Here is a 21,433-nt window from a genome sequence, read left to right as displayed (position 1 = left end):
CCATGTTTTCCCAGGTGCCACAGGGAGATGAAAGCATTCTGTGGAAAGAGTTGGCTCATTACCTCCTGCCTGAAAAAGAGGTGAAGGCGTTGAGATAGGATTCTTTTCTTAAAGGAGATGAGCAGTTTCAAGGTCTCAGTGGGGCTCAAGTATGAGTGCACACATCCTAGAAGGGTTAAAGGATTGCAAGTCCAAGTGAGGGGCTCTCTTGGCGGTTATGCATTTCTTTTCTGAACTTTTTACACTTTGACACAATGTTATGCTGTATTACCTAAATACCCCTGTTCTTATGCTTCTATCCTAAATTAAAAGAAGGACAAAAAGGGAGGGAGGGAGGGAGGGAGGGAGGGAGGAAGGAAGGAAGGAAGGAAGGAAGGAAGGAAGGAAGGAAGGAAGGAAGGAAGGAAGGAAGGAAGGAAGGAAGGAAGGAAGGACGGTGAATTTGTCTACTCTTTGTTTTCATGTGTGTAACTTAGCACATTTCAAATTGACTTGATTCTCCAGAAAAAAAAAAATAAATGTTAGCACCCTTTCCAATCTGAGAAGAGAAACATACAGAATTTGCTGATCTAATTTAACAATATTCCTTGAGCGTCAAGGTCATCAGAGGGATTTTCAGAAGTGTTCAACATTTTTATATCTCATTTGAATTTTACTCCTCACTTCAAAATTAGTGATGTTAGCCCAGCATGAGAGCTTTAGGAAATCACACTGCATTGATTTAGATCTCAGGGGTGGTGATTGCCCTGTAGTGACATCATGAATGTGAATCAGGGCTGGGTTACACTCTCAGGACTTGCTTCAAGCCAGGCACAGCTCCTGATTTTGGAGTAACGTGCTGGAGTTCTTTCTCAGTAGGAAAGAACTCCAGTAGGAGCCTTTTCCAGAAAGAAACATTATTTTGAGCATATTTTTGAGGATATTCCCAAATATCCAAGACTGTGTGGAGTTTAGCTCCCTTCCCATACAGGCTGCTCTATCATATGGAGGACCATACTAGAATTTGGGTTTTAAATAGGACTACACTTTGTATGTCATTTACTTGGATTTAAAAGTGTGTTTAGAGAGATTCAAAATGTTCTTTCAAAACTAAAAGAATTGACTCAGAAGAAAACTCTTTTGTTTTAACTCTTCCCAGGGAAAATGAACACAAAAATCCCCTGTAGTGCATCATGCTTCCAAAAAGCAGCTCATTCACTTTACCAGACACTGTGGAGTGGGTGATATGTGAGTAGCAGCACGTAAAAACTAAGTTTGGTATTCAGAATAAAAATAAATTGTGTAGGGAATGGAAGTGATTTTACTTCTTTGCCCCCATGTAAGGTGTGTGTACCTAGTGTTTGAGTATGGAGGGATGAGTAAAGGATCTTCAGTCAATCCTTCACATTCACTCTTGACTAGAGTGATATGTATTTCTCTTTTACCTGCAAGTTCTACATTATACTTACTGATGCAGCTGTTTTTCAAAAAACCAGCATGAGGGCAGTGCTGCTTGGCTTTGCAAATGTGACAAAAAAGTTTGATATGAACAGATTTTTTTTCCTTGCATTGGCATGTCTGCATTTTTCAGAAGTTCTTTTACCTGTGGGTATGACAACACAGGGAGGCATTTTTCAAGGTCTAAAATGAAAGCAAAAGCCCAGCTGACAGTTTGCACTGGCACATAACCCACTGGAAGTTTGTCAAATGCACAAAAATGCTGGTAGCATTTTGCATTTAAAGGACCAGATATTTTCAGCAGATGGAATCAGGCATTCTCCACTGAAGTCAGTAAGAGTTGTTAATACATAGAATAGAATTTTTTCCATCTTGAGATTCAGAGTCTGCTTAAGGGGGTCTGATTCTGTGATTCAGACAGAAGGCTAAAATGAGATAGCTGGGAAAAATCAGGGGAAATAGAGAGATGAAAGGACAGGATGAAAGGCAGAACAGGGAAGTTCTTACAACACAATGAGAGAACAAGGGAGATGGTTATAATTAGAGAAATGCTCAGAGCTGACAATGGAAAGGAAACCATTTAATTGCAAACAATGGACTTGAGAGCACAAGAAGAAGAGCTCCTACCTCAAGAGAAGAGCCAGAATGTAAGCCTATATAGGCACCTAACACCTCCTGAAATCAAAGAAATTGATGCCTTGGAGGACAAGTCAGATCTCCAAAGTTGTTGGGGATCCAGTCAGAGGGATAAATATCTTTACAGATTTAGTCCTAAGGCTCTCAAACCTTCAGTGTTGAGGAAATCTGTGCTCCAGAACTGGGCTGCAGCTAATGTAAGTGAAAGTAGAATGACAGAAAAGTCTGGTGAGACAAATGCTGAATGCCTTGGTAGAACAGAGACAAGGAAATTTGCCTTTAATAATTATAGGATGAAGACTGCAGAAAAGCCTCAAGATGTTCTGTTATAAATGCCAGTTTTGCAAGTTTTTGAGACAGGCTGAAGTGAGCCTTTTGATTGCACTTTAAATTCTGTAGCTGCTTTTACATTATGGCAATATCCTAGGACAGCATCCTGGCTCCTGTTAGATTGGTATTGCAGCTTCTACAGTTTTTAGTGTAATCCTTTTCCAAGAAATAAGGCCAGAATAGTGTGTTTACATCTCTCTAGAGTCTTTAAATTAGGAAGGATCTTGTGTTTGTCCTGACTGATACTAAGAATATTTCTGTGAAGTCAGTATGTGTGAATCATTTTGGTGGATGTGGAAGAAGTAAAGCAAGAAGATAAACATGTTCAGAATAACCTTGATACTTCTTTAAAGCCTAGCAGTATCTTAAACTTCTTTTAAGTTGGTTTACATTTGGAAGATAGTTGCACTTAAGGAATAATATTTTAAAGAATTCCAGTTAAGAGAGGATTGCCAAAATTCAGCAGAGATATTTTTCATGGTTGAAAGGATAAGCTCTCTTTTCCCATGCTGAATTTCCAAAAGAATTGCAATGAAGTCTATTCTTGTTTTTTTGCCTAGCATTGTGTCATTAATAGCTGGGGTAGTATCAGCTTTCACGTGCACAATGTAGAAATGATCCAAGGAGAATAAATTCTGCTTCTGGGACCCTGATTTTACTCCAGTAAAGGAGGGGAAAGAACACAATACCTCTTGTAACTGCATGCAAGACCTACCTTATAAACCTGTGAAGAATAACTGATTCACAATTCTAGTGAAGGAATTGTGGGAATATGGACACTTGTGGTAATGAGACAGTGAAGATGTCAAAGACTTAGAAAATAATCCAGAGGATCAGATCTTTAGACAAATTTTTCAGCCTCCTGCATACCTTAGCCTTCAGCATTTCATTTCTTCATATCCCTTCCCTCTGATAATCGTGGGGAATGAATTAATTTCCTGACTCATTTTGCCTCTCCCAAAGGTTTTTCCACAAGAGACAAGAGCTGGCTACATCTCTCAGCTTCACCAAGATGACTAACCATTGTCCCTAGTCTCCAGATAAATCTTTTGAGAAGCGGAAAATATTACTTCCATAAAATAATTTCTTTTATCTAAAGCATCTTCTCAGTTAAGGTGGAGAGATTATCCTAAAAGGGGAAGAAATATGTTGCAGGATGGAGGTATCCAGAAAATATAGGGCAAACTACACATCTTGGACAGATTGGATAGCCTTAAGCCCCTCAGTGGGGCTTCAAGCTCTGCCCTAGATTTCATCTTACCTTGCTGGTTCTGAAATTTTACTACCACTGGCTTCCACCTGTAGAAAGAGCCCCTGTTCTTGCAGAGAGGTTGACAGTGGCTTGTACAAAGACAGAGTTGTGTGGTACATTGCTAGTCATTCAAGGACTTTCCCAGGGCAACCTGTATCAAGCAGATATTTCCTTCTTTCTCAGCTCCTCATGATCTCACCCTTTTCCTTGCCAGTTTGGGAAGAGGGTTTGAAGTCCATGGAATTTGCAATGTCATTCATTCATTAGTTACCTTTCAGTACTTAATTCCCCCATGTCTTTGTAGCACTTTCTGTAGAAAATTGAGAATATTGCACAACGGTATGTGGGAATGTGAATTTCCAAGTTAACTGTAATGACAAGACAGTATTACCAAAAATAATTTAGTGCCTTGCTCTCCTCTGTGAATTTGCAAGTCTTGTTCTGAATCAGTTATAATATCTCATAAGGGAGGAACATCATCAGCTCTTGTGGGGACTTGAAATGTGAGATTTGACTCCCAGATGTTGGATTCCTGTATCTGATTCCTGGCTATCTGAAATTAGATGCATGGCAAGAAAAAAAATTTGTGTGTCTTGTGTTCTTGATACAACAATTGGTCCTGAGTCCCTGTATGCAGGGAATATTGTTACAAGTGTTATTTATTCGTCTTCTATTGATACTGTACTGTGCCTTTTTAGGTAATCTCATCAGACAGGTCAATCTGTCAATGCATTGCTGCAATAACTTTTAGCAGATAAAGGTACTGATTTAGAAATGTATGAGCACATAAGTAACTTTATTACCAAGGACTGTAAAAGTGATACACATGCATTAAACTATTCATGAGTGCTTGTAAAATTGGCTATTGTATTTTTGGGGTGCCCCATGGCAGGAAGGAATGATGAATCTGACTCCATGTTCTCAGAAGGCTAATTTATTATTTTATGATACTATATTATATTAAAGAATACTAAACTAAACTATACTAAAGAATACAGAAAGGATACTTACAGAAGGCTAAAAAGATAATAATGAAAACTCTTGACTCTTTCCAGAGCCTCGACAGAGCTTGACCCTGATTGGCCAATGAGTGAAAACAATTCACATGAAACCAATGAAACAATCACCTGTGGGTAAACAATCTCCAACCACATTCCAAAGCAGCAAAACACAGGAGAAGCAAATGAGGTAATTATTGTTTTCTTTTTTCTCTGAGGTTTCTAAGCTTCCCAGGAGAAGAATCCTGGGCAAAGGGACTTTTCTAGAAACTATGACTGTAACAATTGGCCTCATTGTTCCAAACAATGTAATACAGAAACTAAAATACCTTCTGGCAACAAAAAAAGCTATGTTTATATTTTGCTGTAGAACACACATCTTTTCTCCAGCACTGCAGACAGTTTTGTTTGTAAAAGTCCCTTTAGAGGCTCTGAATGGTGTCTCTCCACCACTCTAGGAGAAAGAAGGAATGCAGTTCCTTCTGTACAACCTCTGGAATCCCACAGGTTATAAGAGCAAGAATATTCTTTTAAGGAGATGATGAAAAATGTGTTTAATCACATTACATATGACATTTCATTCAAAATGATCTTTTTGTGTTTAGCACTGACCATAAATTTCTATGCTTAAGCAAACCCACCTGCAACACTGCCAGGCATCCTACTCACCTCCCAATTCACTTTGCATTTCCCAGCTAAAATGTAGCTGTTCCTTATGCAGAGGAATAGATGGAAGGGAAGTCCCCTGAGCTCTTGCAAGCAGGATGATTTTTGCCATCATAATCCTCAAGTAAATTGCATAAAGCTGTTAACATTTTCCTAGGTGATTGCATAATGTTATCACATAAATGTATTTGTCAGATTAATGTATTTTACATAACTTCACTAGAAAACAATATTTGCAGCATCAATAAATGAAAAGCAAAGCACTTCATTATGGGTTATAATTTATAATTGATAACAGATAATTTATATTTATATTAAAATTTGTGGCCCATCAGAGTAGCATTGAAGATGTATAAACTGATATTTGAATGGTAGGCAGCTTAAACAAATTTCCAAACTTCTTCTGTTGACATCACAGTGCTGTGTGGAGGATAACATGATAATCCTCACCCCTTGCCAGTTAAAATCAAATTTCTACTTCATGAACCCATAGACATCTTTGCAGGAAGTCAGGCTTGCAGGAATCACTAGTTTTGTTGTGGTCAGCAAGTGACTATTTTATAATGGTAAGAAAAAGGCTCTTTGCTCTACCAATGGAATGTGCAGTAAAATAAATCAACCATCATAATGTCAATTAATTAACTACTAACACATAAAGAAATCATTCTTTACTATTTAATCAGCTTTAGTCAATGGCAGAACTCAAAGAAGCTTTGCTCTGCTATAACCAGAGGTTACAAAGGTAACCTTCACAATTTACAAAATTACTTGGCAAAGCCCTGCTTTTGTTGTGTATAACACTAAAAAATACCTTTGTATGGAACACATTGAGAAGTAACGTTGCTTCAATATTGAAAGATTTTCATACGTATCAGTATCTGCTGGATTGACTGAATTGTCTTTACAAATGTGAGTAGAAAGAATTTAGATTTTAAAATAGGGCTCTTCCAAAATATTTAGATTTTAAAATAAAAATAATAAAGAAGAGCCTTAAAAAGCTCTTAAAAGCCTTTTTTTGGAAGAGCCTTTAAAGTAAGGCTCTTCTTTATTTCATTGCAAGGTTAATAGAAAATTTCTGTTTAGACTTTACTCATAATTTTGGCAGGCTAAGAATATTTCACCATGAATCTTCAAATTAATTTAGTGTAAAAAGTTGTGCTATGCTTGAACAGAATATGTTTGAGAAGTTTAATGGGAATTGGGTACATGGTTTTGGACTCACAACACATTATATCTCAAACCAGTTTTGGTTATAGTTGATGTAAGTTGGTTTTGGTACATATTGGTGTCTTTAAATAGTTTTGAGATTAACTTAGTTATTAAAATTGGCATCCAGGCACAACAGCAGCACAGTGATGTTTTAAATACTGACTAATGATTTAGGCTGAGTTTCAGCTTTGTGTTTCAGTGCAGGTTGAATAAAATATCGGTGTTCAATCAGTGCAGGAGTGGAGTATGTATACACCCAAATTCTGGTCCCAGGCACTCCATTGGCTAAAAGGTGCTTGCTAAGAGGTGTCCTAAATGTTGACTGTCATCAATAAAATTATTCTGAGCATTGTTTTTGGCTTCCAACCCTACTCTGGCCATGCATCAAGACAACAGTAAATCTAACTGCACAGCTCCCATTACTGCATGGAAAATGCTGCAGCTGCATGGTCAAACACTGACTTAATGTACATTCATGCTGCTGGTTTGAATCTATTTTTAAAAAGTTGGCAGCTGGCTTGATGCTGTATCAGGTGGGGTCTGTCTGTAGGACCTGGAGCCTTGTCACATATTCATGTGACATCAAGGTGATGTGTTTCTGTCCACACCTGCTCTGGAGCACATCTGTGGTGCAGGGTGACCTGGTGGCACTTGGATCCCTCACTAATGCATGCAACCATGGCTTGAATTGGCTGAACTGGAGCATCAACGCTTCTTGAGTCAACCAGTTTAAAGTATCACTGCTGTTATTTATTAACTAAATAGAGTGAAAGGATCTGTGTCACCATCCCTCAGAAGCAGGTTCATTTCAGCGGGTCCTACGTCCAAATGTCCCACACTCCCATCCCTCCCCCCTTGAGCTACTACAACCCCAGCACAGGCCCCAGTGGACATGCTCGAGGTGGGCGGAAAAGGGAAAGAAAAGGAAACCCAATCCCCTGTCCATGCTCCCGTCCTTTCCTCTGTCCTTTTCTTTTCCCCTGTCCCTTTCCCTTCCCCTGTTCCTATCATTATCCCTGTGCTTATTTCTGTACCTGTCCCTATCCCCATGCCAATCCCTGTGTATTTGTCCCTTCCCCTATTCCTATCATTATCCCTGTACTAGTGCCTGCCTGTCCCTATCCCTGTCCCTATTTCTGTACCTGTCCCCATCCCAATCCCTGTATCTGTCCATGTCCCTATCCCTGTTCCTATTTTTATCCCCTATCCCTCTCTGTATCCCCTGTCCCTATTCTTGTCTCTATCCCTATCTCTGGCCCTGTTTCCTATTGCTCTCAACCATCCCTATCCCTACCCTTGTCTTTATTCCTATCCCCTATCCTTCTCTGTATCCCCTGTCCTTATTCTTGTCTCTATCCCTATCTCTATCCTTATCCCCTATAGCTCTGTGTATCCCCTATCCCTGTTCTTGTCTCTGTCCCTATCTCTATCCCTATCCCCTATCCCTCTCTGTATCCCCTGTCCCTATTCTTGTCTCTATCCCTATCTCTGGCCCTGTCCCCTACTGCTCTCAACCATCTCTATCCCTACCCTTGTCTCTATCCTCTGCCCTCTCTCTCTCTCTCCTTCTCCCTATTCCTTTCCCCATCCCTATCCCTCTCTCCTATCCCTATCACTATCTCCTATCCTTATCTACAGACCCTACCCCGCTATCTCTCCCTGCCCCTCCCTCCCCACTTTGTTGTGGCGGCCCCGGTGGCCGCAGGAGCCGTTCCGCGCACGCGCGGGGCCGCGAGACCCCCGCACCCCCCACCCCCCCCCCCGCCTCTCCCCCCCCCCCCCACACCCCCCCCGCTCCATCCGGGCACCCGCGCGCGCGCGCCGAGGCCGTTTCACAACTTTCTGCCCCCCCCGCGCGGCGGATCCCGGCGCGCGCGCGCGCGCTCTGCCAGGAAATATAGTCCCTGGCCGGCCGTGGCTGCGGGCCCGGCCCCGCCGGAGCGGCCCGCGGGGGCCCCCGGGGGGCGGCGGGGCGAGCGCGGGGCGGGGCGGGGGCGGCCCGGGGCGAACGGGGGGGGCCCGCGGGCGGGGGCGCGCGGGGAGGGGCCCCCCCAGATCGGCGGAAAGTGAGTGATGAGTCCGTGTCCCCAGCAAAGAGGCGAACAACTTGCCGTGCACGCCGAGTACTTGTGTCTGCCCGCTGTCCTGCCGCTCTCCCTCACGTATTGTTGTTCTTGGTGCCGCCACTCCTTTTCTTTTTAATTTTTTATTTTACTTTATTTTTTCCCGTCTTTTTTTTTTTTTTCTTTTTTTTTTTTTTTTGGTTACTTAAAAAAATTATTTTCTTCCATTTTCCCGCGAAGGGAGGGGTGGCTGGCTGGCGGGTCTGTTGCAAAAAGCGAGAGAGAAAAAAACAAAAACAAAAAAGCCAAAAAGAAAAAAAGAAAGAAAAAGAAAAGAAAGGCAGGGGGAAAAAAAGGCCAAACAAAACCAAACCAAAAACCAAACCAAACAAACAAAAAAAAAAAAACTTCACTCGGATCTGAAAGTGGCAGGAAAGTGCCTGGCAAGTTGCAGGGATGGAGCTACACAGCTTGCAGGAGGCGTTAAAAGTGGAAATCCCATGTCCGCAGGTAACAGAATGCAATGCTGAGGCACCGGCCGTGCCGTGCCGTGCCGTGCCTGGCTCGGGCTCGCAGCTCCGGTGTTGCATGTTCGGAGCGAGCCTCGGTGCCGCAGCGGCCCGGGGAGGGGGCGCGGGGGGCGCGGCGGGGAGGGACCCCCGGCTCCCCGCCGCAATGGCGAGCACTCCCACAAAGTACTTTGGCGGCTTGTTTGGCTGAGTTTTTTGTGTGGGTGGGTGTCGTGGAGACGCGGAGTCGACGCTGCAGTCGTGTGAGTGTGCGTGAGTGTGAGAGTGCGTGTGTGTGTGTGTGTGTGTGTGTGTGTGTGTTGGAGAGATTAGGACGAGACTTGAATATTTATGAGCTTTGCTTGAAACTGACTCGCAGTGTTTACTTGCCTCTTTGTTCCTTACCCCCCTCCCTCCCCCGTCCACACACATACATACATTTAAAAAAATCCATTAAACTTGAAACAGTTTCTAATTCCTCCTTTTTTGCGGGGCGATTTTTTTTTTAATAGAAACTAGTTGCACAGATGAAGCAAGATCCACAGGTAAATGCAGATCCTTTTTTTTTTTTTTTTCTCTTCTTCAGTATTTTATCCCTGCCGTAATAAGCGCAGTTGTGCTGGGACAGCAGGATGAGAAACTTTATCAGTAAGAGATCTCATTTTGTAGTCTGCACTGAGCTTTCTTGCTAAGGAGGGTGTTTTGTGTGTGCATGCTTCTGTACGGCTTCGGTGGAATGGTTTTTGCCTTTGAACAATTTCTAGCTCGCAAGTTTATTCATCACGGGGTTAGTTTGCACTTTGCCTTTAATATGCGTCTTGTTGCCGTTTTTGCAGAACGGGGATCTTAAGAAACAAATCCATGAAAGGCAATCAAGAATAGCAGCTCTTAATGAGAAACAAGTAAGGAACAGATCGATTCAGTTGTGCTTGGTTTTTCTTCTTGTTTTTATGATGCACTATCTAAACATCCGAAAAGTGTCTGCGTTAGCTGAAAAATACTGGCGGCAGGGGATATAACATCCATTTTCTTTTGCATAGAGTCAGAAAATGCATGTTTTGATAATGAGGTCGGATTCTCTGATGTCTTGCTGGGGGAAAGAATTATTTCAGTACTAGTAGCAAAAAGATAAGCAGTAGTTAAAACGTAAGAAAAAAAAAGAGGCGTCCATTTTGAGTTGGTCGACATGTTTTAGGAATATGGAAAATTCTCCTGTCTTGGGCTACTTTGTGCACTTCTGTGTAATGTGCAGAGCAAGAGTTGGGAAGGAGGAGGCTGGAGCCCCGTTTGGAGCCATTTCTGGGTTTAATTACAAAACTGATTTTTATTGATCACTTTATTTGTTTTCTTCTTTTTCTTTTTTTCTTTTCTTTTTTTTTTTTTATTTCCCCTCCCCACTTGCCTTTCTCTTCCCTTGGTCTGATCTGACGTGTTGCCTTTTGATTCGAGTTCACTTAGGCACTTTCACTTTTTTCCTACCCCTTCCAAAAATACTAATAAAACCAGATTAACCCGCTTCAGCAGCCAGGGACAGGGGGGAGGAAAAAAAAAAACAAACCAAAAACGGGGGAGAGAAACAAAACAACCCAGGAACCTTTTTCTCTGCCTCCTCCCCTTCCCGCCCTTCCCAAAGTTTCTCGTGGCTGTTTTTGTGCCGGTGACCCCTGGGCCCAGCGGGGCCCGGAAGGAAAGTTCAGCGGCGGGGGCTCAGGGGGGCTCAGCACCGCGGACAGCGCCGCTGCCCTCACGGCTTCCCGGCCCTTCTCCCGGCACTTCCAGGCGGGAAAGGCACTTGGGAAAGGCACTTGGGAAACCAGCGGGAGAGCTGCCGGCCCGAGCCTCCCCCGTGTCCAACTTTCCGGGTGGCCTTTGGGCTGCTCGGCTCCCCGCTCCGTGCCGGGCCGAGCGCGGCCTCTGCGTTCAGCACCGCGCCCGGGGACAGCGCCCACAGCCGCCCCTTCCTCCCTCCCTGCCTCCCTCCGACCTCCCGGCGAAAGGCGACACGTGTGCTGCTCCCCCGTCCCTCTTTTTTGTTTGTTTTGTTTTGTTTTTGTTTGTTTGGCTTTCTTTCCTTTCCTATTTTTTTTTTTATTGTGTTCTGTTTTGCTTTGCTGGAGTTGTGCTTAAAGTTGCCAAGTGCCTGCGTGCTGCCTGCCTGCGGGCCACGGCTGCACGCCACCCCTTTTTCTCCCAGTTTTATTGTAATGAGAATTGGTCAGCACTCTCAGTTTGGTAGTGGAAGCTTCCATTTTGTGAGGAAGGGGTGTTGGTTCCTCCTAACATGGAGAAAAGTCTGCGGAGTTTGCCGGTGGGGGATGGGGCCCCATTCATGCCGAACATTACCATTTTGATTGCTTTGATGCCGTTTTTGGAGGGGGGAGGGGAGAGAATGCCCTACTCAGCAGAGCACAAAGATGTTTAATCACTGTATAGAATCAAATCAGATAGTTTCTTTTTTAAAGCAAATCTGACACTACATGATGTGTAAGGGCTGTTAGTCCTTGTTGTGCAGTGTAAAACAGCAAATTGTTGACTCTAATACTACTATATTGAGTAGAACCTTGTTGTTTTTTGTTTTTTTTGGTTTTTTAAAAATAAGGTAAAAGCCTTTCCTGCAACAATGCATCTTTATGTGCTGTTTCTTAAATATCAAAATAGTTTTACTGTTCTAAGTGGGTATTTGGAACATAGATTTGATCATTTCCCCCTATATTGCAGCAACTGTTTCAAGGCTGTTTAAATTTTTATGATCGTGGTAAATGAGAAGCTATTTATTATATGTCATGTTGGAATTTAGATAAGGCAGAGAGACACATTTGAAAATTCAGTTTGAACATTCTGATTCAGCTTGGGGAAAATGGTTTTTGCTACGCTTGCACAGCATATTTATGTATAATCCAAACTAACTAGTAAAAAATTCTTGTATATTTATGACTTGCCATTCTCATAATCTTGTAAATAAATCGATATACCATGAAATAATTAAACATAAAATACCTAAATTCTTTAAACAGGAAATTTGACCTGGCAGGAAGCACCCTATTTTTAGGCAAAACTCTAGATTTCTTTTACTGTTTTCAACATCCTGTGCAACAAGAGCTCATAATTAAGAGCTTGGCTGGTGGTGTGGTGTCCTCGTGCTCCAGGCTGCCACCTCCAGAGGTCTGCACTGAAATCCTTCTCAGGTCACAAGTGAAATGAGTTTGGAGGTCTTAGCTCGTGACCAGGTCACAAACCCATCGAGTAACTTTGCAGACTTGCTATAATTAGTAGTTGCTCCTTAGGTTCTGGCTTGTAAATGAGCTCTATGTCCTTGAGGGTATAGAGAAGGAGCAGTGAGGACCCCTGAGACCACAGATGGGCTCAGGGTGGAGCTTTTTGGTGGTTTCATGCCCTCACTTTCATGGAAACACCAGTGTAAATTTAAATAGGCAGTTCAAACAGGGAGGTTATTTTTACATATGTATTTACACTCCTTCCTCCTTTATCCCCTCCCCTAAGATTTGTTTAGGCACAACTAATTCATAATTCAATAATGTATATCTTTGATTTTGTGTACACTGAATACAAAAGACCCTAAAATTGCCTTTCAATTTAACTGCACATGTTAATGATGAAACAGTAAAACAAACAAACAAAAAAAACCCATCTACACCTGTTAGGAACATAGCAGGAGTGAATGTTATCTCCCAGTGCCCCTATTTATCACTTTTCATTGTAGATGGCTACAGTAGCATTTGTGACAATGCTACTGTAAGTTACAAATGAAGACAAGAAAGAACTGAATGACAAGCTCAACTTTTGAGGGAAATTTATGAAGTGGACTTTTATGTGCAGCTGGATTTAAAGTTACATCCTAATCAAGGATCCCTGGTTAGTCATTGATGCTTTCTTTATGTTGGTGGGTTAGAGAAATATAGAATTTAGCATAGTTTTAATATTTTTCAGTGTCTTCAAATAAGTACTGTAGATCCACCATTTTCATTACAGGAAGGCAATAGCTTCAATCAGTTTTTAATTTGGCATCCAACTCAGAAAGACAGCTTAGACTTCTGTCACAAGTATATCCCTCAGATGCTGTGGTTTTGATTAATTGTCATCACATTTGAGAATGGGTTACCTCTTCTTGAACAAGATATGATGTGTGAAGACTCCATTAGTTAGTCCAGTGGTTTTACACCTTCAGTCTACAGCACATGCAGAGCAGCAGTAACATTTTTATCTAAATTGTCAAGCAACAAGCATTTATGTGGAAATAAAAGAGCCATCATAAGAGCCAGCATTGGCCTTAATAGCACACCAGAGTTGCTCTGCTGCATGTGTTTCTTGCTCTTTATGTCCTTAAAGAGTTGTTAAGAGTCTTTTAATTCTAGAAAGTTGTCTTTTATTAATTAATAGATCAGGATAAAAAAAAAACAAAACAAATCTTTAACCTCCATTGGAAGTTCATTTTTTCTTGTTCCTCCTTACTGACATAAGTGTTAGGTGGCAAGCCAGGTCCTTAACAATGAACATGTGTGGGCCACTATATTTTTGACCATGATCAATTCAGACATTCTATCCTGTAGCACAGTAATAAAAATATGCCTTCCTGAAAGACATGATGCCATTCACTTGTGTGCTGCCTCATTTCTTTACCATAATTTACTATCTATGCAGAAAATCAGCATCAGTTTCAGGCAGACTTTCCCAGCCTGTGTTATTACTGGTTTGGGGTGGTTTTTTTTGGGGTAGTATACCTGAAATGAAATCACTGACTGTACTTGGCCTGTGGTGATCACCACCAAAACGTGTTTGTGAAAAGTGTTCTACTTCTTAAAATGGAAGTACAGTTCTTGTGCAAGTTGGTGGAGATGGTTTAGCTCCAGATGTCTCATTGTGCTGACATTGTCCCTGTTTTGGGGAAGAGGAGGAAGTGGATTTTGGGTTTGTTGAAGTTCATGCTGCAAATGGCAGCATTGTTTACATGAGGTACATACATTATTGATATTGCCAGAGTTCAGTATTTCATATGGCTGGGTTCTTTCAAAATGATTAAGGTAAAATAAGGGCTATAAGCTTCAGTGCAAACTCAGGTAAAATCTGAAAGGCATTTCCAGATTGAGATGAACCCGATGTCAAACTCTGGCCCAAGGTATGCACAGCCCTCCCTGTTGCTGTGGCAAGAATTGCACCCATGTCTGGCTCTGGATGCCAGAGCAGGCAGGGTGATGGGCTCCCAGGTGGAGCATTAAACTTTTCTATCACTGCACTGAGTCTGTAAACACAAAGACAACAGGTATTAAATATGAGCTTGACTTTGCCATTCTGCTGTATAATGAGGTCCTGCTGACTTTGCTGGGAATCCTGAACAACTGCAGAATAAAATGGACTTGCTGGATCAGAGTAAAGATTCTGGATTGTAATTCAGAGAGCTCCAGTTTCCAGAAAGCTCCAGTTCTTTTTCTTTTTTTCCAAAATCTGGTGGCAATGGATTGCTTGTTTGGCCATCTATAGAAAGAGGAGGAAAAACTAGGGAAGGATTTACCTTCAGCTTCTTGGAGGAGAAACTTAGGAATATAGTTTGCATAATGACAATCCTAGCATTGTTTGTGCTTTCAGTAACAGCATACTGAGATTCCCATGTCATATTGGAGAAAAAAGGTAATAAAGGACATTTTCATGGAGGAATGGAAATATGGCTTTCAGCCTGCCGTTAGGTTACCCTTAAAAAGATTCATGGAATTCACACATCTGTAACAAAAATTTCTGCTAGAGGGCTTAGAACCCCATTTTGTTTGGTAGCTGGACTGGCATGGGAAATGTTATTTCATTCCAGCATTTTTCTTTGACTGTACACTTTTCTCTACTTGTACAGTGTATCACTTGGCAGGGCTAACTGTTGAAAAGAGAATGTTACATTCATTCTAACCATTTTAAAGAGTTCACTTTGATATTTTACCCACTTAAAACACCTGCTGTCAGAACAGTACAATTGATTTCAATTAACTTTGAATTTCTTCAATAAGATGACTCTTATAATAACTCCAGTAATCCCATGATGCCTCATTAGAGGAGCTGGCTATGATGATTATCCCTGTGATTTAGCAATTTTTTCCCTACAATGCCTTTGTCTATTTAGAAAAAGGAATTATGCCAAAAATAAAAAAATGCCTTCTTATTTCATTTCTGGTTTTACACTAAAGACACTTGCTACCTGTTACACACTAAAATATCTAATTTATACTTGCAGCAAACAGGTATTTGTTCAGATGTGCACAATACTTTAGTAGGGAGACTCTTTCAAAGTAACTTTAGTTCTATGTAGGAACTCTGAGTTAGAATTTGTTTTAAGTTTTGAGCAGGCACCTGGGTAGCTGTTAAGTGGTGCTTCTGGAGGAGTCTTTGTCAGGAGCTCTGGTTTGAGGGAACCAAATCTCCACTGTTCATGCTGTGTGTGTGGCTCACCCAGAGCAGTGTGTCATGGCAGATGTTTGAACCAGTTCATCTTCTCTCAGGATCTGGTGCACAGACTCCTTGTATCTGTGGGAGAAAAGGGGAATGTCTTCTTTCCATGGCATGATGCTAGAGAAGAGTTGTAAATGCTGGTATTAAATAACATTTCCAATGGGATACTGCACCAGTCTGAATGCTTCTGCTATGTTCAAGTAGAGAAAATCCCTTTTCATCTCATTGCAGATTTGATTTTCAAGGTGAAAGCACGAAGGCATATAAAGACATGTTCATACAAAGTTACTTTTAACTTTTCCTTCTATGCCTTTCTGTTTGTGATCAAGGATATTATATGCAGTATTTTTGTACTTGATTATAAAATGATGTCTCCCCCTCCCCTCCGCCCCCAAAACAAAATCTGAAGCACCAACAACATTTTTAAGCAATAAAGGACAGAAATTTGCAAATCAGTAAGACAAGGCTATGGTAAATGGTGTATGTGTGGCCATGGTGCCAAGGAGGGCAACTGGTACATGCAGTGGAGCTGGAGGTAAGGGAAATATGAAAATAGGCTGCAAGTTTGAGATAAGAACAAAGAGCCAAAAAGAACCAGAATTGGACTAATTGAAATGCAAATTTGTCATTCTGCCATTAAAGTAGACAGTTATTTCAGTGAGTCTATTAAGACTCATATTTGGTCTATCCAATCCTCATCACACACTTCTCTTATATGTCTGTATATACATAAATTTTTTGTAATTTTTTATTTTATTTTTTAAACTTAAGGTGATGCTACTTTTTTATTAGGAATTGTTCTTGAGTTAAAATGTACTTCATGAAAAATGTTTTCTCCCCCACCACTCTCTATTTTGAATCAGCTGCTTATTGTTATGCAGTAGCAATTTCCAGAGTGTCATATGAAATTGCTGATGTGGCTTAGTTCCTGCTCCAACCTGCAACTGCCAATAGTAAGGCTCTATTGAAATCTAATATGTACCACAGGGCTTTTTGCACATGTACAGGCAGACCCTTCTGCTTAATAGACAGGGAACTAGGAAATAGGAGCATGTGTCTTCCTTTTTTAACCCATGGAGAACTTAAATATATGTCCAAGTTTAAATTACGAAACAATCCTTTGACTGAATTAAAGTAAACCAGAGTATTGACCATAAGTGCAGCTGCAGTAAAATCAAAATAATAAGTACTTGAGAGCTCTGTAGATATGATGGGTGGTGTTAATTTAGGCTTTTGAGAGGCAATCTTATTTTCAGAGCTGTAATTCTGTTTTAAGAGCCTGGGTATTGAGGCTCGGGCCAGAACAGTATGTTCATCTGAAGGTTGGTCTGATTGCTTGTCTTTAATTGAAAGAAGCATATAATTGGCCTTGAAACAGAAGTTAAGTCTATACTGCCTGTAAGTCTTTTTTGTTTCCACATTAATTTAACTTGATCCTGTTGGTACTTTGTGATGTAGCTTCTGTATTATCTGGGGAGAAGGAGTGGAATTGCCTTTCTGTGCAACTCAGCTATTGATGACAAATCTTATAAGGTTACAGAAAGTGAAATTGTATATTACATTTCAAATAATTGAGTCAAGTGAGAATCATTGATACTTTTGACATGCAGCAGAGATTAACCTACATTTTCTATAATGATCTGTTTTTCTAAAGTGCTTGAAATCAGCTAAGATTGCCTAAAGATTTATTGGTGAGTCAAAGCTTTTCTAAGAATGACGAAGAGAGAAGCTTCCATTCTCAGAAATGTACAGAGTGTCTCTGTGTATAAATTTGCTTCTGTGTCTCTGTGTGTGTGGGTGTGTGTGGTTGGGTGTGAGCACAAGGTCTTTCTCTTTGATATCATTCAGGCAGAAAGCCAATATGCGCATGTAAATGAGCCTGAAAATGTAATTAAAAATATATATGTACTGGGGACTGCAGTACAGAATTTAGTGTGAGATGCAGGTTATAAGTGACAAGTAGCATTTCCTATATAATCACTGATACTAACTCTCATCTGGGATTTATGCATCTTGTGTGTTATTAAGTGCCAAACAGATAAATGCTGAAATTATTTCTTTAGCATCATTTCACCACAATGACTGAAAGCAAAGTACATCTTGCTCATTCTGTTCCCTTCAACCAAAACAAAAGCCTGAGTACACTTACCATCCAAGTGTTACTGGGAGGACTAAAGGTATTTTATATAAGGTCAGATAAAGACCTATTTGATAGCATATCTTTCCTGGCAATAAAATATTACAAAACAGATTTACTTGTGAATATATTAGATCAAGGAAATTCTGTAAATCGTTAACATACATCTAGGAATTTGTATACAGATGGAAAAAGAGAAAGATTGGCAGGGGAAAGACATAAAGAATTTTGTCCTTTATTTCAGTGTAGATAACAAAGGCTTGCATATAAAAGCCTATATGAGAGGCACCTCAGAAACTCCAAACTTGAGGCAAGAAGCCAGTTTTCTTTGCTTGAAAGTATTTTCTGAAAGTTAGGTCAGAGTGCTAGGTGCAGAAGCTAATGTTTCTGCTCTCCTGCTTAGGGAGAAACTACTTGGAAAAGCATTTATTTTGCATTTAAAAATACAGGTGGAGTCTAGATGCATTTCTATCAACAGCTCTGCAGCCCATAAATATGTACAACCTAAACCAGTGCCTTATTTACATTATTTTATTAACATTCTTTGCTGAGTGGGCTTGAATGGAACACAATCTCTCATATAGAGGATCTAATTATAAACACAAGGGACAGAACCAAATAAGCAGTCTTTAAAGGGAAAAGAGTCTGGCAGCTTTGTTTAAAGTGTCCTTTAATGAACTTCTTTAGCAGCTTGTATCTTAGCAACACGTTTTATTACATACCAGTGCGGGAGAAGCAGTTTGCAGATGGAGTTGCACACAGTAATTTATTTCCCCCTTTCCCCCCTTTTTTTTTTCTCCTCTGTGGTGACTCAACTGGAATCTGCAGAGTAGCTTTTCTAACACTGATAGCTCACTGGAAATCCCTGATTGGTTCGTTTGTATCTGTTCGTTTTGTTAGTTGATGAAAAAGGCATTTATTATGGTAAATGCATACTGATTTTGCGTGCTCTTAGAAATTCAGATATGACTGTTTTGAATAGGCATGGATTTAAATGGAAAACAACCCCAGCTTTTTCCAGTGCACTTTTTTTCCATGGATGTGCTGCATTCAGCACTCGTCCTTGGTTGCACACACCAACGAGTTTCCAGATTTGGAGGTTATTTACTCCCCATGTTACGTGGAATTGTTTTAATTTCTCATCTTTCACCCCTTCAAAACTAATTGGAATATAAGAGTGACAGAAGTATTTGCAATCTTTTTTTGTCTTCTTAGACAAAACCTGGCACTTAAACTGAAAATATATTTTTTAAAAGCTGCTGTTTCAAAAACCAAATGAAATTCTGCTCTATTGTCCCTCCTTCAAATGACCTACAGGGCTGATCTTTGTTGAAGGAAATACTTTGTGTTCTCTCCTCTACTAATTTCAGACCAAGTTCTCCTCATATGTTTTGAGTGAAAAAGTGGGTAGCTTCTTTCAGTAGGATCATTGGAGGAATGTGGTATTATTGAAGATGAGTATGACCAATACAATCCAGATTTCATTATTTTTTTCTTATAAATTAAAGGGGAAAATGCCTTTAATGAGCAAACTAAATATTCTTCAGCTCATTTTACATTTTCTGCAGGCTAGGCAGGTGTAAGTCCAGAAATATATTTCCCTGGAGTTCACTGGAGTTACCCAAAGTTTGCACTGGCGTGATAAAAATCCGAATATTACCAGAGGGAGCAAAGCAGGTGAGGAGGGGAGAGGGCAGATGAAGGCAGTCCAGAGTGTTGGGAGAACCCACAGAGGATGGAGATTGTTGGCTTAAAGATACTGCTCTTGGGGATGGCTTCATTAAACTTCAGTTAAGAGCTAATATATTAGGAGTTGATATTAAAAAGACAAAACCTATCCATTTCATAAAGTCCGTGGATATTTTCAAGTAGACAGGAGAAAGCTTTGAAAGAGATGGAATTGTTTCTCTGCTTAACATTAGTGAAATAAAAATGCATTTCCATTAACTGGCAAACTGTTATATTTCTTGAGTCCTTAGTTCAAAAAACCCGGTTTCCTTTCACTCCAAAATATGGATGGATGGATGGATACTGGTTTCAGTATGTCAGGTGACAGCTTGCCTCTTGTCCCTTTTGGATCTGCAGTATCTCAGCCTTAGTAGCAGCATAAAGAAGTCCTTTGAACTTTAAAAGCAGAAGAGAGGTGAAGAATGGAGAGGTAAAGGATGCAGTCCCAGTCCCCTTTAAACTGTGGTGATACTGGTTTTAAAACAGAAGCATGTCCTCAGCCAAAAGTGATTCAGTTGCCGTCTGATAAACTTACTTTTTCTTTCACTATTCAGCCCAATGTTAATTAACTTAATTTGGATTGAAAAAACTCTGATCTGGGGGAATCTCCAGGATTAATGATGGTAGTCCGATCTGTCAAACAAGCTAAATCATGAAATTTGCAATATTGCTGGACAAAGGCTTGTATCTTTTTTTGTAGTTGTAGATCCCTGAAAGAAGGGACCTGGAACAATTCATGTCCTGTCATGAGAAATAGGATTTATGCCAGGCACAGCATTTAAAAACCATGTCTTAGGTTAATGTTTTAATGTCATAGAGCTGGGAATATTTAAGTGGGGTATAAAAACAAGAGTCTTAACATACAAAGAAATTTCCTTCAGAAATGTTGCAGTAAGAGAGAACAAAATGAAGAACTTCATTATTTTCTGAAACATTTAGGAAGGAATAGGAACCTGTGTGTCAGATTGGCTAAAATAAATCAGCAAGACCGGTGTTTCATTTTTCCTTCAATAAAGAAAAAAATACATTTTTTTTTCCAGAAGCACAAACATTTCCAGAAACTTCTTTAACCCTCTGAGTGCTAGCCCTGTATCTCATTACAGAAGTACTTTTAGTAAAGGAAGCTTAAAGGAACTTCCATCCCCAGATGAAGCAAAGACTCATTTATAAACAATGAGAGCAGGAACAATAGAATGCTGAGTGCATTCTGCATGAATAATATAACTGAGGATTGTGAGAAGCCTATGATTTTTGTATGCCAACTCAGTTTGGGAGTGCAGCATTCTGCTGATTTTTTTGACATTGGAGAGTCATCCCTTCTCCCTGCCATGTGTATGTGCAAACATACACAGAGAGGCCTGGTACTGATGATTAAAGAGGGGAGTCAGCAGCTCCTAGCAATGGTGCAGAGACTCAGGTGTAACTTCATAAAACTAGTGGAAATTGGGTTGAGATCTAGGCCAGCACTGAGCCTGAGGTAGGTGAAGGTGAAAGACCTGTTTTAAGAACAGAGTCTGAGCTTCTGTCTGTATCCTTGGCTGGGAGCCTGATTGCATTTGTGTATTTTTAAGTCAGAGAGTTTATGAGGCCTTCAGTATGAATTCCTATTTCTGACATCTTTAGATAGTTTGTTTTTTTTTTTTTAATGAGACTATATTTGTATTTAAGCTCTGGATTTCAGGCCTTTTGCCATAGTTGATTATTGTATCTTTTTTTCCTCTTGCACTTTCTTAATAAAGTAATTCTCCTAAATATGCTGAAGTTTTTTGGGTCTGGGTCTGTCTTTATCCTGTGTGTATTTAGGTTTGGCTTAATGAGATTCTCCTCCAGGGTTCAGACCATAAGGTAATGCAAGCAGTGAAAGCAGTAGTAGCTGACAGTTTTCCATACACAGTGGAAGAATAAACTTCCCCCAAAACTCAGCTTTGAGTGACTTTGCCTACTGTTACAAATACAGAGCAAGTAAGCTGGCATTTTCCTGGCTTGGGCTGCCTGAGGTGGTCCATTTCACTCACTGTTAT

The 21,433-nt window shown here is 40.5% G+C and overlaps 1 protein-coding gene across 4 annotated transcripts in view; it reads left to right on the top strand.

The window, feature by feature from the left end:
- The first annotated feature begins 8,579 nt into the window (after positions 1 to 8,579).
- PHF21B (PHD finger protein 21B) overlaps positions 8,580 to 21,433 on the top strand; it is a 142,886-nt gene continuing 130,032 nt past the window's right edge. The window contains exons 1-3 of one of the 4 annotated variants that reach the window (XM_071422271.1): positions 8,580 to 9,101; positions 9,613 to 9,645; positions 9,937 to 10,002. In XM_071422271.1, coding sequence (XP_071278372.1) covers positions 9,048 to 9,101; positions 9,613 to 9,645; positions 9,937 to 10,002 — 153 coding nt within the window. In that variant the 5' untranslated portion in view covers positions 8,580 to 9,047. The remainder of the gene's footprint in view (positions 9,102 to 9,612; positions 9,646 to 9,936; positions 10,003 to 21,433) is intronic. The other 3 variants (XM_071422272.1, XM_071422273.1, XM_071422274.1) reach the window with 3 other exon arrangements.

The sequence above is a fragment of the Agelaius tricolor genome, unplaced genomic scaffold (genome assembly GCF_023055355.1).
Source record: "Agelaius tricolor isolate 1412-34295 unplaced genomic scaffold, bAgeTri1.0.p SCAF_3, whole genome shotgun sequence".
NCBI classification, from domain to species: Eukaryota; Metazoa; Chordata; class Aves; order Passeriformes; family Icteridae; genus Agelaius; species Agelaius tricolor.
Note: the sequence above shows the minus strand (reverse complement) of the source record. Positions and strands in the feature narration are given on the sequence as shown.